Source organism: Mustela putorius, unplaced genomic scaffold (assembly GCF_011764305.1).
Source record: "Mustela putorius furo isolate JIRA1106 unplaced genomic scaffold, ASM1176430v1.1 tig00000743_pilon_pilon_pilon, whole genome shotgun sequence".
In the NCBI taxonomy this organism is placed as follows: Eukaryota; Metazoa; Chordata; class Mammalia; order Carnivora; family Mustelidae; genus Mustela; species Mustela putorius.
The window spans coordinates 5,342,139-5,363,579 of NW_025421464.1; the positions used below are offsets into that span (position 1 = coordinate 5,342,139).

The following is a 21,441-nucleotide window of genomic DNA, read 5'->3' on the forward strand; positions in this document are numbered from 1 at the left end:
TTGGACCCAGAAGTGAAAAGCAAAGACCATGCTGGGCATGTCCTGCAGGGTGAGAATTGTAGGCTGACTTGTTTATGTGTTGGGTGGCTTTATGAGTTGGGTGAATATATCATCTATCTTCTCAGCTGATAAAATTTTTTTCCCTGCCTCTAATCCAGATCATATAGCCTGTCTCTTCCTTCTACTTCACCTGAGACCAAAGGAAACACAACAAGGTTGCCTGTGTAAAAGTAATTCCAACATGAACAAAGTACAGAATCTACAGGCTGCCCAAGGAAACCTGTCTTTTATTTTATTTTTATATTTTTTAATTGGACAGAGGGAGAGAGATCACAAATAGGCAGAGCAGCAGGCAGAGAGAGAGGTGGAAGCAGGTGTGGGCACGATCCCAGGACCCTGAGATCATGACCTGAGCCAGAGGCAGAGGCTTAATCCACTGAGCCACCCAGTAACCTGTCTTTTAAACAAATAAAACCATTTCTTCTCTGCTTTTCTGCCAAGAAGGAGAGCCCCAACCTCTGTGTGTCCCCCAGGGGCCCAGAACTAGCTTGAGGCCAAAGCAGTCTGTTCTAAGCTCTGACTTAGAAATTTCTTCCTCATGTTGAACATCTATCAGCCAGCCTGGACTTCTCATCCATCTGGTCTGACTCAGCTGTCTGAGCTCATCAGCCCCTTCTTCTACATAATAGCCTTCAGGTGTTTAAAGGGGGGTCCTATCTCTTTCTCTGCTAGCCTCCCCCCCTATTAAACTTCTCCAGTTCCTGACATGGTTTCTTCCAGAGCTTGGTTTGAGTTTTCTCACTTTCTGGGGGCAGTGGGAGTTCTCCAGGGAGGGGAGGTCTCTGTGTATGGCAGAGTGGGGGCTGACTGTCTAGGGCTTCTTGAACTGGCTGTGTGACAAATGAGTTCTCTTTAACAAGCTGTCATATTTCAGGTCCAGGGATCCTCATACACTTCAGTGTTCCCTGATCAGTACCAAGTATGGTGATCTCCCCAAGGAGGCTGCAGTGGGCGCCTACATCAAGATTCACACTGTGGAGGAAGGAGACACTGTGGTGAGTGTGCAGAGAGCCTCCCTCAGGAAAGAGTGTGTAATGTGGCAGGTTAAGAGTATTAAGGAATAACAGGAAAGGTTTGAAAACATCTCACTTGATATTTGGTGATATTAAGGAATATTGTTGATTTTTAAAGATATGATAACAGTATCATGGTTATGTTTTTTAAGAGTCCTTATACTTAAGAGATACATATAAAAAAAGAGAGATACATATCAAAGAACAGATAAAATGATATGACATCTGGGACTTGCTTTTTTTTTTTTAAGATTTTATTTATTTATTTGACACAGAGAGAGAGAGAGAGATCACAAGTAGGCAGAGAGGCAGGCAGAGAGAGAGAGGGAAGCAGGCTCCCTGCTGAGCAGCGGAGCAAGAAACAAGGAACAAGGAACAAGGAAAAAGGCAAGAATATACCCTCTCACCACTCTTTTTCAACATTGTGCTAGAAGACCTAGCTAGTACATTAAGGCAAGAAAGGAAATAAAACATTTGGGAAGAAAAAAATAAAGCTGTCTTTGTATGTGGATATTTTATTGTCTATTTAGACAACTCCAAAGAATCAAAAAATAAAAACAAAAAAACCCTCTTTTTTTTTTTTTTTAAAGATTTTATTTATTTATTTGACAGAGAGAGATCACAAGCAGGCAGAGAGGCAGGTAGAGAAAGAGGAGGAAGCAGGCTCCCTGCTGAGCAGAGAGCCCGATGTGGGACTCGATCCCAGGACCCTGAGATCAGGACCTGAGCCGAAGGCAGAGGCTTAACCCACTGAGCCACCCAGGCGCCCCCAAAAAACCCTCTTGAAGTGAGTAAATTATTATAGCAAGATCACAGGGTATAAGACAGTGAAGTGAGCATTGACATTTGAAATAAAACACAAAAGCATTTACAATAGCACCAAAAATGAAATACTTAGGTATAAGTCTAACAAAGTATGTTCAGGATCCACATGCAGAAAACTATTAATAACAAAAGAACTCACGGGGTGCCTGGGTGGCTAAGTCAGTTAAGCACCTGCCTTCTTCTCAGGTCATGGTCTCAGGGTCCTGGAATCAAGCACCGCACCAGGGTCCCTGCTCAGGAGGGAGCCCACTTCTCCTTCTCCCTCTACCCCTCCCCCGGGCTTATGTGCCCCCTCTCTCTCAAATAAATAAAATAAAATCTTTTAAAAATTGTAATAAAAGAACTCAAAGAATATTTAGATAAATGGAGAAATATTCTATGTTCATGGATTGGAAGAGTCTATGATTAACACGTCAGTTCTTCCCAACTTAATCTATAGATTCAGCACAATCTCAGCCAAAACCCCATAAAGTTATTTTGTGGATATTGACAAAGTGATTCTAAAATTTACATGGAAAAGTGAATGTAAACCAACTGGTAAATCCAAACAATGAAATGTTCTTCATCTATAAGAATAAATGAACTTTCAAGCTAAGAAAAAATGTAAAGGAAACTTAAATGACTATTTTAAGTGAAAGAAGCCAATATGAAAAGATTAAGTATTTTGTATTCCAATTCTGTGACATTCTGGAAAAGGCATAACTATAAAGTTAGTGATCAGTGGTCACCAGAGGTTTGGAGTTCAGGAGGAGGAATCAATAGGTGAAGCACGAGGACTTTTAGGAGAGTAAAATTATTCTGTATGATACTATAAAGGAAGATACACACACTTAAGCATTTGGTAAGACTCATAAAACTTTATAGCACAAAGAGTGAACCTTAATGTATGCAATTTGTTAAAAAAAAATAGGAGTAATTTAGGAGATTGCAGGAGGGAATGCAGACTACGACGAGAGCATCTAATGATACTGCAAATGTCTGAAATGATCTCCGTGAAGAGGGTGGCAGGAAATGGTGCTGATCTATGTAATGCTGGAGGCAGCTGGGGTCCCTGAGCCTGAAAGTTGAAGGCACTGCGCATGAGCACTGTACTCTAGCTGATGACCTTGTGACCCAGGGGCATATGCCTAATATGCCCTGATACTGCAATGCACGTGTCCTGGAATGGATCAAATCAGTAAATGAATAACTGAGGATGGCAGCCAGGTTTCTCAGCACTGGAGTAGAGATTTGCAGATAAGCAAGGAGGAGGCTAGAATGAACCATGTGGGAACGGATTCCTTGAAGACCTCAGTATGAACTCCTGTTTAACTTAATATAAATACAGATGGTTGTGCATGGAAATATTTAGAGATATGTGCCTCAACATATATTTTTTGCTCTGTCAACTGACAGGGCCTAAAAGAAATGACATTGTAGTAGCAATGAGCAAACCTAGCATCCAGATCGTAGTTTCTTTTTATTTGATTTATTCATTTGACAGAGAGAGAGAGTGCACGCACAAGCAGGGGGAGAGGGAGAGGGAGAAACAGACTCCACTGAGCAGGGGGCAGGATGCAGGACTCCATCCCAGGGCCCTGGGATCATGACCTGAGCTGAAGGCAGATGCTTAACTGACTGAGCCATCCAGGCACCCCTGGAACTTGGTTTCTAATATCATTCATTTATAAGAGGAACAAGGGCTCCTTGGAAAATGATTGATTCTAGGACTAGGGCAGGAAATAGACAAGATGATCCTGGAGCATTTTGTAGTGTTGAACAGCAAGGAGGTATGGAGGGAAAAACCCTACATTGATGGAAGCAAGCATATCAAAGGGACACAGGTGCCAACTGAAAGAGCTCCCAGTGGCCAAAGCTAAAACAATCTGAACAATTTGAGCCACAGATAGAATAGTATTAGATTATACCTCAAAGTATATAGTAAACACCTCTGAGAATATACTGGTATAATGAATAAATAATGAACAAATTAATAAATAAGGGAGAAGAGATGAATCTTTCATGCAGAAGAATTCCAAATAATTTATGTAGATACTTGGCCCTAAAGGAGAGGATGTATAAACCCTACTCGTTAGGTGTGAGCTGCGCACAGTGACTTCCTTCTAAAGAGCACAGTAAGGAAAGGGGGCAGGGAGAGTAACTTTACAGTGGATGAACCTGAGAAACACCACTGTAGCCAGGTGATCAAGGCCAATAGCCACAGTTAAATCGTGTTGATAGTATATCCCCTAATATGAGGAAATGGGGAATGATGTGATGAGAATGACACTTTACCTCTGTGGTCCTCTTCCCAATAATCCACAACCCCAGTCTAATCAGGGGACCAAATCGCTGGGCATCATTCAAAATTCCTGACCAGTACTCCTCAGTAGCTATCAGTAGCTATCATTAACAAGGTCAGTCTGAGAAATTGCCCAGCCAAGTGAAGCCCAAGAGATAAGAGAATAAAGGAATATGTGTTCTGGATAGCATCATGGAACAGGAAAAGGACATTAGGTAAAGAAAAGAAATCTATGGGGCACCTGGGTGGCTCAGTGGGTTAAGCCTCTGCCTTTGGCTCAGGTCATGATCTCAGGGTCCTGGGATGGAGCCCAGAATCAGGCTTTCTGCTCAGCAGGGAGCCTGCTTCCTCCTCTCTCTCTGCCTGCCTTTCTGCCTATGTGATCTCTCTGTGTGTGTCAAATAAATAAATAAAATCTTGAAAAAAAATTTTAAAAAAGAAGACATCTAAGCAACCTTGACTTAACAATGATAATGTATTGATATATTGGTTCATTAATCATAACAAAGGTATCTTACTAATATAAAATAATAACAGCAGAAACTGTATAGGGGAACTCTGTACTAGCTTCTCAATTTTTCTAAGTCTAAAGTTGTTCTAAAAAACAAAGTCTATTATGGGGCACCTGGGTGGCTCAGTGGGCTAAAGCCTCTGCCTTTGGCTCAGGTCATGATCCCGGGTTCCTGGGATTGACAGCCCCACATTGGGCTCTCTGCTCAGCAGGGAGCCTGCTTCCCTTCCTCTCTCTGCCTACCTCTCTGCCTACCTGTGATCTCTGTCTGTCAAATAAATAAATAAAGTCTTAAAAAAAAAGTATTTACAAAAACAAAGTCTATTAAAAAGATAATTATCCAGGGTGCCTGGTGGTTCAGTTGGTTAGATGTCCAACTCTTGATCTAAGCTCAGGTCTTACTCTCAGGGTGGTGAGTTTAAGTCCCACTTTGGGCTCCATGCTGGGTGTAGAGCCTACTTAAAAAAAAAAATATCTAGTGGTTAGTTAGCTGGGCGGGGAATGCATGGATGAAACAAGTTGGGCCATGAGTTCATCACTGTGAGAGCTGGGCAGCAGGTGGGCCTCTGCCTGCCCCGGGGAGGGGCTGTCTTCTGAAGCCCCACATGTGGTCATCATTGTGTGTGGCCAGTCCAGAGAGTGGCTCCCTTGCCATGCCCTCTGTTCCTCAGTGACAGTATCTCCAGGGTCCTCCTCACATGCCTGTCACCCCCTGTTGCAGTGTGCTCTTCATGCTCCTGCCTCATGGGACTGGGAATCTTCCCAGTGCAGTACTGGGTGGAAGCCCCAGCCCCCCAGCACAGCTGTCCCTGGAGGCTGCTGGAATTTTTCCAAACTCTTAGGAAGCTTTTCCTTTTTTCAGCAAAATTCTGCCTCCTGCAACTTTTAACTTGCTCTTCCCCTAAACTCCCCTGACCTCCATGGAACAAAACAGAAGAAATCAGCTTCCTAGCCACATGATGGCCCCTTAGATACTTAAATAATGCCCACTTTGTTTTTCATCCAGCATTTCTGGAGCCAGGCACAGTGCCAAAGCCCCGAGAATTATTTTCTCCTTTGGTCAAAACCTCCTACGTTCCTTTTGACAGCCCCCAGGTGGTGTGGCTTCCAGCCCACTCACCGGTGGCTCACGTTTCCTCCAGGGTGGCTAGTGCTTCTGGGTGAGATGCTCAGCACTGATTGCGGGGCTCCTGACACCCTGAGCACAGCCTCACCCACTTCCAGGCAGAGCAGCTGGGGATGCCGGGCACCCGGAGCTGAATGAGGGCCCCAGAGGGCAGAAAGGCATCGCCCGGTTGGACAGATGGTGGCGGCCCTGGAGGCGGTGCAGTATGGAGAAGGAACAGCAAGGTCCCTCTCATCAGGGGTCTGCCGTGCTGGAATAGGGAACTTGGCCTTGATTCTCTAGCAAGGCCTAGATGGCTTTGGGTGGGGGCTCTAAGCAAATACCCAGCTGCCTTGTTCATCACGCAGGGCCCATCCCAGAGAAGGCCCCCCAACCCCAAATACGTGTTAGCATGACTCTTGATGAAAATGCCTTGAATGTCTCTGTTGTCCCTGCTTTCAAGGCCCTGGCTTCATTTGTAGGAGAGTGAATGGTGACAGCTATGTTTGTACTCACTTGAGAGATCCCATTTGCCTAATATGGGCAGCAGGAGTGTGAAGCTGGGTCAGTCTTTGAAACAGCAGAGGTTGGGGCCTGGAGTAGAGCCTCTGTTTTGAGCCAGGAGGTTGTAGGGGAACCAGCTTCTCCAGGGAACAGGCAGACCAAGGTCTCAGATGGGGCAAGCCGGAGCCATGGGCAGGGAAGAGGGGATATGACAGATTGGGGTCAAGATCAGGGGGTCCTCATCTTCATTTTGCTTCTAATTAGACAGCTGTGTGGCCTCAAAAGAAAATGTGGAAATTCACCTAGGTGAGCTGCTAACTCGAATGTTCTGTGGCCCCATCTGAGTGTTCATTCGGCAGATAGCTCTTGAGCATCTACTGTGCTCCAACCCTAGCCTAAGATGCCAGTGTGGGCAAGGAAACTGACATCCTTCTTGTCCTCATGGGGCTTATGATCTAGTCTGGGGACAAACAATAGAAAGATGAATTAGCAAACATGTAGCAGTGCAAATTGCTGTTAGGAATGGAAGAGAAAGCTGGGCTGTGGGGCAGGGTTCTTAAATGGAGCAATCAAGGAAGCCGGCTCTGAGGAAGTGATGTTTTAAGTTGAGACCTGAGTGGTGAAAAGAACAAGCTGGGGGTGACCTGGGGGAAGAACGTTGCAGACTGAGGAAGAGTAAGCTCAACGCCTGAGGCCACAAGGTGCTTGGCATGTCAAGGGGATGGAGGGAGGGCAGCAAGTGTGGAACAGAGTAAACAAGGCACAGCAGCCTGAGGCCAGGCTGGAGAGTCCGGCAAGGGTGGGCTAGCTCAGACCTTGGGGCCACAATGAGGAGCTTTTGTTTGTCCTCCGTGCTGCCCGAAGGTATTTCAAGGGCATAGTCAGCAAAGGGCCGTGACTGGCTGGTGTGTGTGGGATGGGTTGCAGGTGGATGAGGGTACCTGCCGGCAGTGCTGCCCCCAGTGGGGCCCTGAACAGATTGTGGCTTTCAAATCCTGCCTCCACCTCTTTCTGTCCTTGGGCAAGTTCCTTAACCTCTTTGTGCCTCAGTTTCCTCAGAGTATAGTGGTTGAAAGCATGGACTCTGAAGACAGAACCCCTGGGCTCAAATCCTAGCTTTATTGCTTCTGTGCTGTGTGATGTTGGGCAGAGTTCTCAGCCTCAGCAGCATCCTCTGTAAAATGCGGATAATAGTAGGACCCACCTCATGGGGGTTTTGGGTGGTGTCAAATAACTCAGTACCCACAGCAGGGCCAAGAGGGCCTGGGGTGAGCAAATGCCCAAATATTGCTGTTGTATCATTGTCATCATCACGGCCAGGGAGCCAGAGGAGTGACTGAGCTGCAGAGAAGGGTCCAGTGACCCCCAAAGTCTGTGAGGGACCAAGAAGGTTACTGAGATTCAATGGGGACACGCGAGCAAAAACCTGCAGAAAGGATGAGGGAGGGTGTGGTGGCTGCAGAAGGGGGATTTAGAAAAGGAGGACTCACCATTGGAATTCTGTCACTGTCCTGAGGAAGAGAAAAATGGGTTTACTTGGCACAAGAGTTGAGATTGGACCTGGGGAAAACCTTGTGAAATACTGTTCTCCTGAGGGACTTCCTGAGTGTGACTCTTGGAAAGCCTGTGTGGAGGTAGGACACGGACAGTGTGCTTTTCTTACAGGTTCTTCTAATTCCAGCAGCTGGAGGCCTTTGATGTCAAAAGTGTAGCATGAAGGAGCCCTGGACTTCTCCCCATCCCCTGCAGGATGACCCCCAGATGGATTCACCTTCTGCCTGGGGCCTCATTTTCCCCATCTTCCCATCTAGATAATCTGCTGGTAGAAGCTGACAGTCCTGGGTGCCTGGGTGGTTCAGTGGGTTAAGCCTCTGCCTTCGGCTCAGGTCATGATCTCAGGGTCCTGGGATCAAGCTCCGCATCAGGCTCTCTGCTCAGCAGGGAGCCTGCTTCCCCCTTCTCTCTCTGTCTGCCTCTCTGTCTACTTGTGATCTCTCTCTCTGTGTCAAATAAATAAATAAAATCTTAAAAAAAAAAGTGTACAGTCTCTGAGATGAAACCTTCTGGAACTTTCTGTTCCCCAGGGTCTTCACCAGATCCTCCTCCCAGAGAACCAGCTTGACATCCGGCCCTTGATCCTGGTGAGCCTGGGAGCTGAGGTGATACGGGTGACGAAAGAAAAATTCTGTGAACTGATGGACAGCAAGGTAACAGAGAAGTTGTCCAGGCTCAAGGTCAATTACCCCAGGTCAGTGCTGGAAATGTGCCTACATCCCACCAGACCAAATAAACAAATTTTCACTTATTGTTTTAGTAAAAGAAAGAAAAAAAGTGCTAATGCTGAAAAGGGGGAATGAAACCAGTAGTTGTTGGTACCCCTTAAATTATCTTTTTGATATCCTTTTGATAATAGATTTAGTATTATGTTGCAAGGGCTATGCCCTCTGAAGTAAAGGTCTACCTGTGAATTTATCTCATTATGGGAAAAGCTACATGTACTGAGATGTTCATAGCAGCCATATTCTTGATAGAAAAGCCACTACCACCATCACCCAAACGTATCACACTAAGGAGATAGTTTAGAAATTGTGGTGCATTTCTTTGATAGAACATAAGTGCTATATTTAAAAAATTGTAAGTTTAATGGTTCTGTAGGAGGAGGGTAAAATAGGTGATATAATGATTCATGAAAAGGACAGGATGCAAAACTGTACATATACTATGGCTATGCCTTTGTAAAACACAAGAGAAAAACCTAGAAGGAAATAAGTAAAAGTGTTGAGAAACTGTGATGTTGCCAAACTTGTGAGAGTCATTCTGTCTGGAAGGTAAAACTAAAAGATATTTCCTGGTTATCATTATATATTCCTCTCATATTTAATTGTTTTTGTAGTGTGTGTGCATTGCTTTTATAATGAGGGAAGAAAAGATACTTTTTTTAATTTAAATTTTACTTAGTTAACATACAGTACAATATCAGTTTCTGGAGTAGAATTCAGTGATTCATCACAAGTGCCCTTAATACCCATCAACCATGTAACCCATCCCCCACCCACCTCCCTCTATCAATCCTCAATTCTCTACCTTAAGATTTCTTATGGTTTCTTTCTCTCTCCTTCCCCCAGCTTCCCATATGTTTATCTGTTTTCTTTCCAAAATTCCTCATATGAGCAAGATCATGTGGTATTTGTCTTTCTCTCACTGACTTATTTCACTCAGCGTCATACTCTCTAGCTCCATCCATGTTGTTGCAAATGGCAAGATTTCATTCTCTTTGCTGGCTGAGTAATATTCCATTATATATCTGTCACACCTTCTTCATTCATCAGTTGATGGACATCTGGGCTTTCTCCACAGTTTGGCAAAAAGAAATAGTTATGAAAAGTTGTTGAGGACACCTGGATGGCTCAGTTGGTTGAGTGTCGACTCTTGATTTCGGCTCAGGTCATGATCTCAGGATTGTGAGATCAAGCCCTGTGTTGGTTTCCATGCTGGGTGTGGAGCCTGCTTAAGATTCTCTCTCCTTCTCCCTCGGTCCCTCCCCAAATCCCTAAATAAAAAGTTTTTGTCAGGATAGTGGCATTCCAAGTGGGCTTTTCCCCTTTATTTTCCAAATGTTTGGTAATGATGATATTACTTTTTTTTTTAAGATTTTATTTATTCATTTTACAGACAGAGATCACAAGTAGGCAGAGAATCAGGCAGACAGAGATCACAAGTAGGCAGGAAGCAGGCTCCCCACTGAGCAGAGAGCCCGATGGGGGGCTTGATCCCAGGACCCTGAAATCATGACCTGAGCCGAAGGCAGAGGCTTTAATCCACTGAGCCACCCAGGTGCCCCTGAAATTACTTTTATAATTTAAAAATATCTATCTTGAGAGATTTGATCAAAAGATTTACTTTTACTTTTCCCTAGTTTCCAAATCTTCCAAGGTAAATATGTCTATAAGGTGAAAAAAAACCTTCATTTTTTAATGTAAAAGTTAACTGGACCAGTGGTTGCAAAACTATTTTGATCTTGCACTGTTATTACTAAAAAGTGTTTGCATATATACCCCTTAGAATATATGTAAATAGGAATAACATGTGAATTTATTATTATTATGTACATATATTGCTGTAGTAATATATATGTTATGGACACACCAAAATTCTTTAGAAGAATAAGACAAAGAGAAATATAAATGACGTCCTATATTTTTTTTCACACACTCCAGTGGGTCTTGTTCACCTCCCTAGATGATATGATGCTGCTATCCCCACTGGGACCTCCAGCCTAGAACCCTGGGCCCCCTGCCTCCACCTCCTCCCCAATAGATCCTTTCAGCATTTCTGTGCTCTTGCTAAAACCTAGATCTGGCTGTGTCAAACTCCTGCCTAAAACTTGGGTTGCTCAGTCGGTTAAGTGTCTGCCTTCGGCTCAGGTCATAATCTCAGGGTCCTGTGGTGGAGCCCCAAGGGCCCCCGACCCTGGGCCCCTTGCTCAATGGGGAGTCTGCTTCTCCCTCTCCCTCTGCCCTTCCCGCTGCTTGTGCTCTCTCTCTCAAATCAATAAATAAAATCTTTTTGAAAAAAAGGGATTTTAGGAGCCTTAGATGATGGGTGTCTGTTAATGGCTGTTGAACTGAAATTAAGCAGAGGTTTCCATGGCCTTGATGGAGGCAGACACTTGAGCCCCTGGCATCTGTGCCACGCAGTCAGCGCTTCGCTGCAATGATCCGCAATGCTGACAGATAGAATTCTGGCTTATTCATTCACTGTTGAACTCGTGGTTCCTAGACTGCTAAAGCGACACAAAACAGATCCATTATCTGGCTCAAATTCTCCATGTTTTAATTGAGGACTGCAAAGCCCAGGAAAGAGGGCATGACATCCTGAAGATCACAAGGTTGGTGGCAGTGACACCTGTCCTATAAATGCCAGGGTCTGGATAACCTGACGTCTCTTCCCCTGCAAAGCACATGGGGCTGAGTTCCCAGGAGAGAAGGGAAATCTCTGAGGGCTAAAATGGAGGAGAGCCTAAAAGCCAACACACAGAGTGTGATCTAGTATGGGATTGCTGGGTGGGGGTGGGCCGGGCCAGGGGTTAGGGCGATCCTGGGCTGAAGTTTTTACAGCCTGTGGGGACAGATGAAACTTTGAGTTCACGTGAAGCAGAGATTGGAACGGAAACCCCTGCACCGAGCTGAGGCCCTTAGAAGCGTGACCCCATTTTGTGAAAAAATTAACTAGAAATCAGTATGGCCATCTGCATAGGAGGTGACATGGAATCTTGTCTGTCTTAGCTTGGGACTCTGAGCTCCCCACTGTAGAAGCCCCCCTAAGAATCTGTAATCACACGCTTGCCCCCTCCTAGGTTTTGGTGAGTCTTGTAGCATCTTTAAACCCAGTGTCCATGTTTGTGAAATGGGTAGTTTCAAGGATTAAATGGGTTAACAAGTAAGGTGCTGGGCACTTTAGTGCTAAGTCAGAGTTAGATATAGTCTCTCTCTCTCTCTCTCTCTCTTTTATGGAAGAAATAGGGAGTTAGAGGAATTTTCTTTTCTTTTCTTTTTTAGATTTGGAGCGAGAGCGAGCACAGGCAGACAGAGTGGCAGGCAGAGGCAGAGGGAGAAATAGGCTTCCTGCCAAGCAGGGAGCCCGATGTGGGACTCGATCCCAGGACGCTGGGATCATGACCTGAGCTGAAGGCAGCTGCCTAACCAACTGAGCCACCCAGGCGTCCCAGGAATTTTCTTTTTTAAAGATTTTATTTATTTATTTGACAGGGAGACATCACAAAGCAGGCAGAGAGGGAGGAGGAAGCAGGCTCCCTTCGGAGCAGAGAGCCCAATATGGGGCTTAAGCCCAGAACCAGAGCTCATGACCCGGGCTGAAGGCAGAGGATTTAACCCCCTGAGCCACCCAGGCGCCCCGGGAGTTAGAGGAATTTTCTAAGTGGAGGCTATTCAGTAGTGTGCTGGTGAATGTTTAATAACCAGCTCTCTCGGAGGGGGGTGGGAGGGAAGCCTGATTTGAAGGGTATCCTGATTTCCGTGGTGTACACACTCCCACCATGGCCAGTTTCAACCTACCAACCTGATGTCACTGAACAGGGGGTCGAAGAGGGTTCACATAATCACCGCTGAGCCCAGAGGAGCTGACTTCGGCATGCCACTGGGACCAACGGGACTAGCCAGGAGCCCATTCTGACATCTGGGTTTTTAATTAAGTCGATCTCTCTGGATCAAAGTTGACCCTGCCCTGGTCAATATAATGTTGCCAGAAGAATGTTCTAATTTGTTAGTGACTTACTAGGCTTACTTCCTTAGGTGAGAGGGTAGGCAAGTCAGGGGAAATGGAACATGCCTTCCCTTGCTGTGGTCTCAGGAGGAAATAAGCCAATGAGTGCTGAGTCCACTCCCCTCCCTCCCTTTCCTCAACCCTCCCATGCTCATGCTGGTTGGGGAGGGGGGCCCGTGGGAAGTGAAGCCAGGGCACCAAGACCAGTCCAAAGCAGCCACCAATCTACTTTCTGCCTTCATAGATTTGCCTGTTCAAGATGTTTCATATAAATGGAATCACACAATGTGTGGTCTTTTGCAACTGGCTTCTTAGCATAGTGTTTTTAAGTTTTATCCATGTACTTCATTTCTTTCTTTTTTTTTTTAAGATTGTATTTATTTAAGAGAGAAGGAGGAAGGAAGGGAGAAAGAGAAAATTAAGCAGACTCTGTAGTGAGTGCAGAGCCCAACATGGAAATCTCTCTCACAGCCCTGAGATCATGACCTGAGCTGAATCCAAGAGTCGATGATTAGCCAACCAAGCCACCCAGGCACCCCAACTTCATTCCTATGATGTATATATCACACTTTATCCATTTGTCAGTGGATGGATGTTTGGGTTGTTTCCACTTTTTGGCTATGATGAATAACGTTGCTATGAACATTCTTGTGCGAGGCTTTGCATGGACATAGGTTTCCATTTCTCTTGGGCATATACCTAGGAGTAAAATTGCTAGGTTGTAAATTAACCCTGTTTAACCTTTAGAGGAACTGCCGGACTCTTATCCAAAGTGAATGTACCAGTTTGCTTTCCCATCAGCAGTGTACCAAAACCCGTATTTTAATATCTCCACCTCATAACACATTTTTTAAAAGATTTTACTTATTTATTTGTCAGAGAGAGAGAGCGAGCGAGCGCACAAGAAGGGGGAGTGGCAGGCAGAAAGAGAAGCAGGCTCCCAAATGAGCAAGGAGCCCGATGCAGGACTTGATCCCAGGACTCTGGGGTCATGACCTGAGCTGAAGGCAGACACTTAACTGACTGAGCCACCCAGGCACCCCTCATATCACATTTTTATCTGTGTTTTTAATTACAGCCATCCTAGTGGGCATCTCATTGTGGCTTTGCTTTACATTTCCTTGATGGATAAATGGTTACCTATATAATTTAACTTCTTGGTAGCCACGTTATAAGAAGCAAAAAGAAATGAGTGAAATTGATTTTTAAAATATATCCTATTGAATTCAGTGTTTCTCAAATATTATCATTTCAACATGTAATCACCATAAACATTATTTTTTTAAAATTTATTTATTTGACAGAGAGAGATCACAAGTAGAGAGGCAGGCAGAGGGAGAGGGGGAAGCAGGCTCCCCGCTGAGCAGAGAGCCCCATGTGGGACTCGATCCCAGGACCCTGAGACCATGACCCGAGCCGAAGGCAGAGGCTTAATCCACTGAGCCATCCAGGTGTCCCCACCATAAACATTACTAATGAGAGTCTCTCCATTTGTTTTTGCTCTAATTCTTTGAAATCTAGTATGTATTTTAAACTCACAGCACATCTCTAATTCAGACTGGCCCCACCACAGGTACTCAGTGGCCACATGTGACTCATGGCCACTACATGGAACAGTGCAGTTCTAGGGGAAAAAAGTGGGGAAAGGGAGAGGAGGCAGAAGAGTCTGGGAAGAGGACCCTAGGTGAGACAGAACACACTGTATTTAGGAATTGGAAGAGTGACAGGAGACATGGCTGGTGGGGCAGGGGGGCAGGAGGAGCGGGTGTGGGAAACTCAGCATCTGTGCCTCGCTTTTAGTGATGAAGATTTGTGCCGGAAGTTCCTTCAGGAGAACAGCTGGAATATATTTCGGAAGGACCTACTGCGGCTACTGGTGAAGCCTCGCCAGCATCCGCCGTTCACCCCAGTCCGGCCTAAGAAGAAAGGGAGCTGTAGCCCCAAGTCTCTGATTCTGGATTTGTGTAGCCTCAACAAGGAGGCTAAACCTTGTCATTCCATTTTTATGGCATCCCGGAAATACCTGCCCCCATTGAGGATCGTCCAAGCCATCACAACACCCCGATATAAAATCCAAGAACTCCTGCCTCAGTATAAGAATGCAGGAGTCCTTGTTTAGACCTAATAAAAGATGTTGGGTTGGTCATCCTGTTTCCTGAGTGACCGCCATGGGAGTTGTGGGGCTTGGAGTCGGGCCGCTCCAAGCGGTCGTGGGGTCGTGGGTCTAGAGAGATGTTTTGGGGGGTGGCAGCTGGGGCACTCTCTCCCTTGATACTTGCTGGGCTTGAGTGAGTGGACGGTCAGGAGGCTGGGGGTGGTCTCAGGGTAGGAGGGTCTTAGCTGGTGAGACAGATGGGAGGTACAGAGGGGCTCAGATCAAAGTGAACAAGACGGGGGTTACAAACTCAACTGCCTTCTGGAGGCCACGCAGATCATCCGAAGGGTTGCATCTGAAGGACTGGGCAGGCAGCAGGCGGTGGTGGGGACTGGACGCACACCGGGACTGGGAGCAGTTGCCTCGCATCCTGGTTCGATGCGATGCCAGGAAATCATGCGGGCCTGGTACTGCCAGTCTTCAGATTTTTCAAGAGAACAAAGAAACCCAATATTTTAGATGATTCCTACTGGTTTTCAAATGTGAGCAACTAATTCAAATTATTTTTTAACTACTGTGTTAGGCAAACAGAACCTAGACGTGGGCTGTGTTGGGCGTCCAGGCTGCCGGTTTGCCAGTGTTCATCAAGCCCATCTGACTGGGCGTTGCCAGAGACTAGAGGAGGCCTGATGGGGGGTAGGGAAAGGTGGTATAAGGAGCCAGAGAGACAGACGGGCAGAGCGATTGGAGCAGGCATTCTGGGTACTGAACAGGGAGCCAGCTGCCCGAGAGAGAAGAGGCAGGCCGGAGATGAGGAGGAGGTAGGTTGGACTTATTAGGGCTCCTTGGCCCTTCTGGGAGGTCCTGAATATGTGGCTGCCCGTCAGTGACCTGACCAGACTCTCTTTGTCGGTAGCACTGGGCCAAATCCCCTCTCCCTCTTGTAAAGTTCCACAGTTTAGCTTTGAGAGCACTGGGGGGCATGGGAGAGGCCACAGCAGTACATGAGACTAGCCCGGCTCATGAGCTGTTAGGAAAGCCTTCCTCCACCCGTAGCTCCCCAACCCACACATTCGTCTACCCTACCTGGCAAGGAGCGAGTTACAAGAACACCTGAGTGCTGAGCTGGGCCTCCGGAGCTCTGGAGGGCCTGGCTCTGTTTCTAGGTCACTGGACCCCCTTGACTCCTGTACCTGCTCCTGTTTCCCCAGTGGCAAAGTGAGCAACCTGGACAAGATCAATCGTCTTTGTGAGAGGTGAGTATAGTTTGAAAAGCACATTCAACATATAGTTCTGTTTATTGAATTAATTTTTTAAAAAAGATTTACTTATTTTTGAAAGAGAGCATGAGCCTGAGCACGGGGAGGGGCAGAGGGAGAGGGAGAAGCAGGCTCCCCGCTGAGCAGGGAGCTGGACTCAGGCCTCTATCCCAGGACTCTGAGATCGTGACCTGAGCTGAAGCCAAGAATCAGCCACTTGACCGACTTCACCACCCCAATGCCCCTGTTTGTTGAATTTAAAAGAAAACTTTTTATGTTGCACAGCAAAAAAGGAGAGGTATGGAATTTTTCTACCAGAAGATGCTGTGAACATAAAAGAGTAGAGAAGTGGAAGTCTTAATCATCTCTGACTTCTCTGATAGTTCCAGATGGCCAAGGAGTCTGGGATGTCTGCAGCAGATACGAAAGGGCTGTCTGTGACCTACAGGAATGATGTGGCACTGTTTAGGGACTAGGTAAATTGGGGTGTCTGATCATATTCAGGGATCTTTCTGGATTTAGGGCTGTGGCTCCAAGATGATGGTATGGACAATCTTGTTCATTCATTTGAAATTTATTTACTTTTGTTTATGCTTGCTTCATAGCAGATCCGAAGGAGGATAAGTGGCAGTTTCTGTTCTTCTTATTCTCTAGGCCAGGTGTCAGCAAACTCTATGTAAAGCGCCAAATAGTAAATAGTTCAGGTTTTTCAGGCCATACCATTTCTGTTTTAAGTATTCAACTCTGTTGGGTGAAAGCAGCTTTACTGTTCCAATAAAGCTTTATTTACAAAAAGAGGTGGTCAGCCAGATTTGGCCTTTGGGCCCTCTTTGCTGACTCCTACTCGAGGCAGTGAGGAGCCCTTGAAAATTCTTGAGCAGACGTGACATGACCAGAGAAGGGGTGAGAAGCTTTTTATTGAGTGCTTATTTTGTGACCACCATCTTGCCAATCATTTGACTATAGAGGCTGATGACCTTTGGGTTAAGATCCCAGCTCTGCCTCATAATGGCTGTTGAGGATTAAAAGAGATGGTACATGAACTGGAAAAAAGGTTTTTTTAAAAAAAAAAGCACTACATGTACAGCAAGATGTAGGATTTTATTCACCCTGACCCCTGGGTCCTGCATCCTGGAAAATGAGAGAAGAAACTTCCAGAACAGGAGGTAGGACCTGTTTTCTAGGGGTTGGTGGGTGAGGAAGTAACTAGAAGGGCAGCCCCGGAATGAGGGCGCCTGTGGGGGGAGAGACCGTGGTGGCTGGGTTTTGGGAGTCTTGGGGGGAGCAGAGGAAGAGCAGAGGTTTTTCTGAAGCCACCATTTAGCAGAGAGAAGAATTTGAGAATGCGAAATGTAAAGAGGTTTACAAAGAGCTTTTCTGTGCCTTGAGAATATGTTTTCCTTTGGTATTTTCTTGAAGAAACCAAGGAAACATTTGAATAGCTCTTAATTACGGTTTTAGGCAGAGCTGCTGTTTCTTTGAAGTCAGTAACCAAGCAGAGAATGGGCCCCAGGTACATCCGGGTTGCACCTGTGAAGTTGTTGGTCCACAGGGAGTGCTCGGTACTCGGTACTCGGTACTCGGTACTCGTGAGATGTTATTAGCACCTTTTTGACTGAGCTCAGTTTGGCTGTCCACAGATTCTCCCTCCCCTTCAGTGGAATAGGAAACTGAGACTTTGGAAGGCTAAGTCTTCCTGATCAGTGCTGAAGGCCATCCTGGGTGAAGCAGGGAGAGCGCTCGTTGAAAAGTAGCACAGTGTTAGCTTTCAGTCCTCCTCACTGCCCACCCGGGCACAGATCTAAGGGTCAGGAAGCCCACGGGTCCTGAAAACATTTCCCGGCATTATCCTCATTTGCCAGACAAGGAGCCTGAGGCCTAGAGTGGCAAAGTCCTCGACCCCGCTCACTCATCTACTGGGCGGCGGTGGCAGGAAATGCAAGAGCTTTCTCCGCAGCCAGTGGCCTCCGAGGCGGGCAGCGTGGCAGCGCATGCGTGATTCTACCGCATTACTCATGACCCCAGATGAGCCACCTGTTTTCAGAATTCGGTACCCACAACCCTGGAACTGTGTTTGAGAGAATAGAACCGCCCTCTGGGATGATTTTCCATATGTAAATAAAGCATAGTCATACTTGGAGAGGCACACCCAGGACATTAGAGCCAAAAATATAGCCCCAGCACTAACAGCTTCTACTGTTTGGGGAAAATGGAAAAACCCATTTGAAAAATAAACACAGGAGGTATTGCCAGAGTTTTGTTATAGGAAGTGTTCAAGATCACATCTTGGGGTTGGAAACAAAAGCATTCTTTAAATCCTCTATTCCCTTTACATAGCTCATGGAAAAAGATCTTACCTTCAGTTATGGACAGTGTCGGGGGTGACACAGGTCACTTGACAACTCCCATGGTGCCACCAGAGGCCAGTTCCCCATGAGGCATTTCTGCTCTGTGGGGATTTTAAGGGGCTTAACCACAAGGGTGCTGAGTTGCAGAATTTGCAACGACTGGTTCAGGGCCGGCAACCAGGATGAGTAGTTTCCAGGTGAAGGAGAAGCAGCATCAAAGCTAGACCAGGGTTTTTCATGGCTCCTGGAGGCTGTGGGCTTTAGCTCTGTGGACGTAGCTGTGGGAAAGTGGTCCATTGAGACATGCACTGTGTGACTTTCAGCCAGGCTCCTTCCCTTTCCGGAGCTTCACTGCTATCATTTGTAACATTTGAGGGGTCTGATGTGTGTGCTTCAAGCCTCCCCCCAACCCCAGGCCTGTGCAGGGCCCCTGACCCTCCATGTCTTTTGTTTTGCTCCCCACCCATTCTTCAACTTCTAAAGCCTCCCCACCCACAAGAAGAAATCAGAATTGAGAAGAAAATGGATTATGGAGACATTTTTGAAGATTATATAGACCAGTTCTTTTATAGTATGTCTCTCAATATGGGTCAGTTTAATGTTTTCTCATGATTAGATTTAAGGGATGCATCTTTGGCAGGAATCACGGAAGGGTGGCTGTGGTCTCATTGGATGCTATCAGGTGTCACAAGACTTGTTTGTTCCATTGCTGGGGACAACTTTGATTATTGGATTGAAATGGTGTCTCCACTGTAAAGCCACTTTTGATGATACTTATTCCCATTTTATTTTAAAAGTTGTGTAGGTATGTATATATGTTGTGGTTAAAAAAATTAGATTTACCATCTTAACCATTTTTAAGTGAGTAGTTCAGTAGTGTTAAGTATATTTAGAAAGAGATCTTCAGAACAATTTCATCTTGCAAATTTGAAACTCAATACCCCACTAAAGGACTCCCCGTTCCCCTTCCCACCAGCTCCTGGTAACCATCATTCTATTTTCTGTCTCTGAATTTGACTAGATAATCTCCTGTAAGTGGAATCTGACAGTATTTGTCTTTTTGTGACTGCCTTATTTCCCTTAGCACCATGTCCTCAAGGTTCCTTAATGTTGTGGTAAGATTTCCTTCCCTTTTAAGGCTGAATACTAGTCATTGCATGCACATATACACCACATTTTGCATATTCATTGTCTGTTGATGGAAATTGGGTTGCCTTCAGCTTTTGGCTTTTGTGAATAGTGCTGCTGTGAACATGGGTATGCAGACAGCTCTTTGAGAACTTGCTTTCAATTTTCTTGGACATATACCCAGAAGTGGGCTTGCTGCAATCATGTGGTAGTTCTAGTTTGGATTTTCTGAGAAACTGGCATCCTGGGCTGCATGGCAGCAGCACCATTTCACAGTCCCAGCAGCAGTGCACGAGGGCTCCGATTTCTGCACATCCTTGTCAACATTTGTTATTCTGGTTTTGGTTCCTAGCTATCTCATGGGTGTGAGGTGGCATCTCACTGTAGTTTTGATTTGCATCTCCCTTGTGATTAATGAGGTTGAACATTTTTCATGTGTTTTTGGCCTCTTGTCTATCACCTTTGGAAAAATATCTATTCAAGTCCTTTGTTCATTTTTGTTGTTGTTGTCAGATATATTGGTATATTGTAGATATTAACCCCTTTTCAGATATGTGATTTGTAAATATGTTCTCCATTCCATGGATTGGCTTTTCTCTGTTGATGATGTCCTAGTCTGTTTTGATAGGGATTTTATGAGGAGATATGGAACTATGTAAATATCCCCTTCCTTATCATACTTTCATTCATTCATTCATTCATTCATTCATTCATATTAATATTGGACTCATCGTTTCCTATTTTATTCAGTGTGTCAGAATCGGTTACTATCATTCTATATTTTGAAGCAATCCTTTTGACATGCTCTTATTCTCTGAGCCCTTTTTCTGCCACAACAGGATATTCCCAGATGATCTTCTGCTTCCCCTGATGTCATCTTGGAATTAGCCATTTCTCCAAGGACCCTGGTTCCTTTTCGTAGAGAATGGCCCTGACTCTAGTGCTGATGAAGTCTGCAGCTTTGAAAGGTCCTGATGTGGAGTGGCATACCTCATCAGCCAGCCAGAACAAACCCCTCCTTTACAGATGAGGAGACTGTGGCCCGAAGAGGTGCTGCTGGCCAGCTTAGACAAGGACGGAGGTCTTTGACTCTGATGCAGTTCTCTTTCCCTGGTAATACATATTGCCAGCAATGAGGTGTGCTCCCAGTGGGGCCTGTTCCCTCTGGACTTCACTTTCCTCTTCTGTCCACTGAGGGATAGGTTTGCCCTAGAGGTCCATGACTGCTTGAGAGCTAACCTCTTCTCTCAGCTTTTTATGAGCCTTGCCCCTCTGGAGGCCTTTTTGGGTGAACCCATGTTAAATTGCAGAGGAGAGCTTCAGCTTTTAGCTCCTGCTCTGGTGGATTTGGGGCTTGTAGACCTGGATGAGTAATCCAAGTGCACACTGTCTTCCTGAAGGCCCCCTCAGTCAGCTAATGCTGATGTCATAGGGACATCAACCGAAGACAGAAGTCCAGGCCTCATCCTGAGTTGGGAAGGCAATGGAAAGGTCTCCTCTACCCGCCCTCCCTGGTTCCAAGCCTACTTGGGTTAGACCGACAGCACCCAGGGAAACACTAGAAATGCTCCTTCCCACATTTGGAGGCTGGTCTCTTGAGCCTCACCTCAAAGTTGGGAGTGAGAAGCCTTCAGATATTGCATTAGAGGATGTTTTCTGTGCTTGATTTGGGGTTGGAAGGTGCTTCATCTGACCGTCTGGCTTGGTCAGCTATGCTCCGGGCAGCTCCCACAACTCAACCAGTGCCTATTAGCGGTGATACCATGCCAGTCTGAAAAACTGAACTTCTATTCCCTTTGTATTCAAGTCATTTGCTAAGCCCTCACCCCGTGTCCAGCATCGCGTTGAGTTCCATTCAGCAGACTTCCAGGTAACAATAATGGTGCAAGTGGGTTCCACATGAGGGGCACAAGAAGGGGGCTGCAAGGGAAAGGGAAACTTCTGACATTTGGTTCTGGCATCTTGATTCTAGGGTGTCAGCTTCTCGTACCAAGACTGTATAGAAGTTAAAAGTGGAGTTGGGCAACAAA

At 45.8% G+C, this 21,441-nt stretch overlaps 1 protein-coding gene across 3 annotated transcripts in view; it reads left to right on the forward strand.

The window, feature by feature from the left end:
* Positions 1-14,727, forward strand: part of CNBD2 (cyclic nucleotide binding domain containing 2) — a 55,596-nt gene extending 40,869 nt beyond the window's left edge. For all 3 annotated transcript variants that reach the window (XM_013053343.2, XM_045084147.1, XM_004746513.3), the window contains 3 exons: positions 935-1,055; positions 8,384-8,547; positions 14,382-14,727. In XM_013053343.2, the coding sequence (XP_012908797.2) occupies positions 935-1,055; positions 8,384-8,547; positions 14,382-14,700 (604 nt within the window). In that variant the 3' untranslated portion in view covers positions 14,701-14,727. The remainder of the gene's footprint in view (positions 1-934; positions 1,056-8,383; positions 8,548-14,381) is intronic.
* Positions 14,728-21,441: the final 6,714 nt, after the last annotated feature.